The 4,488-nt window shown below is 68.9% G+C and overlaps 1 protein-coding gene across 1 annotated transcript; it reads left to right on the top strand.

Moving 5' to 3' along the window:
- The first annotated feature begins 1,548 nt into the window (after positions 1 to 1,548).
- On the top strand, positions 1,549 to 2,539 carry KCNK3 (potassium two pore domain channel subfamily K member 3). Its single transcript, XM_051775887.1, has one exon. The coding sequence runs from the start codon at positions 1,592 to 1,594 to the stop codon at positions 2,537 to 2,539; it is 948 nt and encodes a 315-aa protein (XP_051631847.1). The 5' UTR covers positions 1,549 to 1,591.
- Positions 2,540 to 4,488: the final 1,949 nt, after the last annotated feature.

The raw sequence follows: 4,488 nt of genomic DNA, 5'->3' as shown, positions 1-4,488 counted from the left end.
TCCTGGCTGGGAGGGTGAGGAGGGGCTGGGCTGGAATTCCCAGAGAAGCTGTGGCTGCCCCTGGATCCCCGGGAGTGTCCAAGGCCGGGTTGGATTCCCTGGGATAGCAGGAGGTGTCGGGGTCGGAACGGGATGAGCTTTAAAATCCCTCCCAACCCAAACCATTCCGGGATTCTGGGATACTCAGGCTTCAAGTATCCATAAGGTGCAGCTTTCCCTTGGAAAAGCTTCCGTGCCGGATGACTCCAGAGTCACCCATGAGCATTTCCAGGTGGGACAGGGAAGGAATTCCTCTGGGACAGCCCGGACAGAGCTGGTCACTCGGGATTAATTGGGGATGGGGCCGATTTGTGGATGAACAAAACACGGGAGATTGGGAAGGGATTCCCGGCTGGGAGGGTGAGGAGGGGCTGGGCTGGAATTCCCAGAGAAGCTGTGACTGCCCCTGGATCCCTGGGAGTGTCCAAGGCCGGGCTGGATTCCCTGGGATAGCAGGAGGTGTCGGGGTTGGAACAGGATGATCCTTAAGGTCCCTTCTCACCCAACCCATCCCAGGATCCCCAAAAAGCAAGGATGGACCTTTTCCCAAAGCTTTGGGGTTTCCCTCCCCTGCATTCCCATGGTTCCCATGGAGAAGGGAAGAGCCTGGCAGGGTTTCTCTTGGAGCAATCCCATATCCAAGCACGGGAAAACCGGGATGCAGGTGCCTGGTTTTCCTGGGGTTAGATGGGAGATTGGGAAGGGATCCCTGGCTGGGAGGGTGGGGAGGGGCTGGGCTGGAATTCCCAGAGAAGCTGTGGCTGCCCCTGGATCCCCGGGAGTGTCCAAGGCCGGGTTGGATTCCCTGGGATAGCAGGAGGTGTCGGGGTCGGAACGGGATGAGCTTTAAAATCCCTCCCAACCCAAACCATTCCGGGATTCTGGGATACTCAGGCTTCAAGTATCCATAAGGTGCAGCTTTCCCTTGGAAAAGCTTCCGTGCTGGATGACTCCAGAGTCACCCACGAGCATTTCCAGGTGGGACAGGGAAGGAATTCCTCTGGGACAGCCCGGACAGACCTGGTCACTCGGGACTAATTGGGGATGGGGCCGATTTGTGGATAAATAAAACACGGGAGGATGGGAAGGGCTGGAGAGATGGGAGACTGGGAAGGGATTCCTGGCTGGGAGGGTGGGGAGGGGCCGGGCTGGAATTCCCAGAGGAGCTGTGGCTCCCATATCCAAGCACGGGAAAACCGGGATGCAGGTGCCTGGTTTTCCTGGGGTTAGATGGGAGATTGGGAAGGGATTCCTGGCTGGGAGGGTGGGGAGGGGCTGGGCCGGAATTCCCAGAGAAGCTGTGGCTGCCCCTGGATCCCTGGGAGTGTCCAAGACCAGGGTTGGATCCCCTGGGACAGCGGGAGACGTCGGGGTCGGGACGTGACGAGCTCTACGACCCCACCCCGCCCTCCCCCGACCCTCCGACCCTCCGGCATCCCCGCGCTGACCCCGCCGTGCCCTCCCTCTCCTCTCTCTCTCCCCCCCCCCCCCCCCCCTTGTGGCAGGTTACGGGCACGCCGCTCCCAGCACGGACGGGGGGAAGGTGTTCTGCATGGTGTACGCGCTGCTGGGCATCCCCCTGACGCTCGTCATGTTCCAGAGCCTGGGCGAGCGCATCAACACCCTGGTGCGGCACCTCCTGCGCCGCGCCAAGCAGGGGCTGGGCATGCGGCGGCCCGAGGTGTCCATGGCCAACATGGTGGCCATCGGCTTCTTCTCCTGCCTCGGCACCCTCTGCGTGGGCGCCGCCGCCTTCTCGCACTACGAGCGCTGGAGCTTCTTCCACGCCTACTACTACTGCTTCATCACCCTCACCACCATCGGCTTCGGCGACTACGTGGCGCTGCAGAAGGACCAGGCGCTGCAGAACCAGCCGCAGTACGTGGCCTTCAGCTTCGTCTACATCCTCACGGGGCTCACGGTCATCGGCGCCTTCCTCAACCTGGTGGTGCTGCGCTTCATGACCATGAACGCCGAGGACGAGCGGCGGGACGCCGAGCACCGGGCGCTGCTCTCCTCCTCCTCCTCCTCCTCCTGCCGCCGTCGGTCGGGGAGGGCTGTCCCCGCCGCCGATGCCGCCGAGCCCGAGCCCCTCCCGGCCGCGGGGGCAGGAGCCGGAGCCGGAGGAGGAGGAGGAGGAGGAGGAGGAGGAGGAGGAGGAGGAGGAGGGCTGCGGAACGTCTACGCCGAGGTGCTGCACTTCCAGTCGGTGTGCTCGTGCCTGTGGTACAAGAGCCGCGAGAAGCTGCAGTACTCCATCCCCATGATCATCCCCCGGGACCTCTCCTCCTCCGCCTCCGAGCAGCAGCCCGGCCACGGCGGAGGCCACGGCGGAGGCCACGGGGGAGGCCACGGGGGAGGCCACGGGGGAGGCCACGCCGAGCCCACCCCGCAGCGCTGCCCGTGCGGGGCCCGGCGCTCGGCCGTCAGCTCCGTGTCCAGCGGGCTCCAGAGCCTGGAGCCCTTCCCGGGGCTCAGGAAGCGCCGCAGCTCCGTGTAGAGACCCCTCGGCGCTTCCCCCACACCCCCCCCCCCGCCTCCTCCTCCTCCTCCTCCCCGGACACCCCCACCCCCGGACCGAGGGATTCGCTGGGACGGGGGCTGGGGAGGGACCCCCGCACCCCTCGGGGGTTCCAGGAGGGATCCCCGCGCTCCTCGGGGGCTGAGGAGGGACCCCCGCGCTCCTCGGGGGCTCCAGGAGGGACTCTCGTGCTCCTCGGGGGCAGAGGAGGGACCCCCGCTCTCCTCGGAGGGCTCCGGGAGGGACCCCCGCACTCCTCGGGAGCTCCAGGAGGGACCCCCGCACTCCTCGGGGGCTCCAGGAGGGACCCCCGCACTCCTCGGGAGCTCCAGGAGGGACCCCCGTGCCCCTCGGGTCTCCAGGAGGGACCCCCGCACTCCTCGGGGGTTGAGGAGGGACCCCCACGTTCCTCGGGACTCCAGGAGGGACCCCCGCACCCCTCGGGGGGCTCCAGGAGGGACCCCCTTACTCCTCGGGGGGCTCCAGGAGGGACCCCCGCACTCCTCGGGGACTCCAGGAGGGACCCCCGCACCCCTCGGGGGCTGAGGAGGGACCCCCGCACTCCTCGGGGGCTCCAAGAGGGACCCTCCTGCCCCTCGGGGGCTCCAGGAGGGACCCCCACACTCCTCGGGGGCTCCGGGAGGGACTCTCGTGCTCCTCGGGGGCTGAGGAGGGACCCCCGTGCCCCTCGGGACTCCAGGAGGGACCTCCGCACTCCTTGGGGGCTGAGGAGGGACCCCCACACTCCTCGGGGGCTGAGGAGGGACCCCCGCGCTCCTCAGGGACTCCAGGAAGGACCCCCGCGCTTTTCAGGGGCTCCAAGAGGGATCCCTGTGCTCCTCGGGGGGCTCCGGGAGGGACCCCCACACTCCTCGGCGGCTGAGGAGGGACCCCCGCGCTCCTCGGGGCTCCAAGAGGGACCCCCACACCCCTCAGGGGCTGGAGAGGGACCCCCGTGCTCCTCGGGGGCTGAGGAGGGACCCCCGCTCTTTTCAGGGGCTCCAAGAGGGACCCCCACACCCCTCAGGGGCTCCAAGAGGGACCCCCGCGCTCCTCGGGAGCTCCAGGAGGGACCCCCGCACTCTTTGGGGGCTGAGGAGGGACCCCCGCGCTCCTCAGGGACTCCAGGAAGGACCCCCGCACTCCTCGGGGGCTGGGGAGGGACCCCCGCGCTTTTCAGGGGCTCCAAGAGGGACCCCCGCGCTCCTCGGAGGGCTCCGGGAGGGACCCCCGCGTTCCTCGGGACTCCAGGAGGGACCCCCGCGCTCCTCGGGGGCTGGGGAGGGACCCCCGCACTCCTTGGGGGCTGAGGGGGAACACCCGCGCTCCTCAGGGGGCTGAGGAGGGACCCCCGTGCCCCTCGGGACTCCAGGAGGGACTCTCATGCTCCTCGGGGGCTGAGAAGGGACCCCCGCACTCCTCAGGGGCTGAGGAGGGACCCCCGCGTTCCTCGGGGGCTCCAGGAGGGACCCCCGCACTCCTCTGGCTCCGGGAAGGACCCCCGCGCTCCTCAGGGGCTGGAGAGGGACCCCCGTGCCCCTCGGGTCTCCAGGAGGGACCCCCGCACTCCTCGGGGGCTGGGGAGGGACCCCCGCGCTCCTCGGGGTCTCCATGAGGGACCCCCGCACCCCTCGGGGGCTGAGGAGGGACCCCCGTGCCCCTCGGGTCTCCAGGAGGGACCCCCGCACTCCTCGGGGGCTGAGGAGGGACCCCCGCACTCCTCTGGCTCCAGGAGGGACCCCCGCACCCCTCGGGGGCTGAGGAGGGACCCCCGCACCCCTCGGGGGCTGAGGAGGGACCCCCGCGCTCCTCAGGGACTCCAGGAAGGACCCCCGCGCTTTTCAGGGGCTCCAAGAGGGATCCCTGTGCTCCTCGGAGGGCTCCGGGAGGGACCCCCACGCTCCTCGGGGGGCTCCAGGAGGGACCCC

This window comes from Manacus candei, unplaced genomic scaffold (assembly GCF_025592945.1).
Source record: "Manacus candei isolate 608988 ecotype Guabito, Panama unplaced genomic scaffold, ASM2559294v1 h1tg000385l, whole genome shotgun sequence".
NCBI classification, from domain to species: Eukaryota; Metazoa; Chordata; class Aves; order Passeriformes; family Pipridae; genus Manacus; species Manacus candei.
The sequence above is the reverse complement of the archived record's forward strand: the minus strand, read 5'-3'. Positions and strand labels throughout refer to the sequence as shown.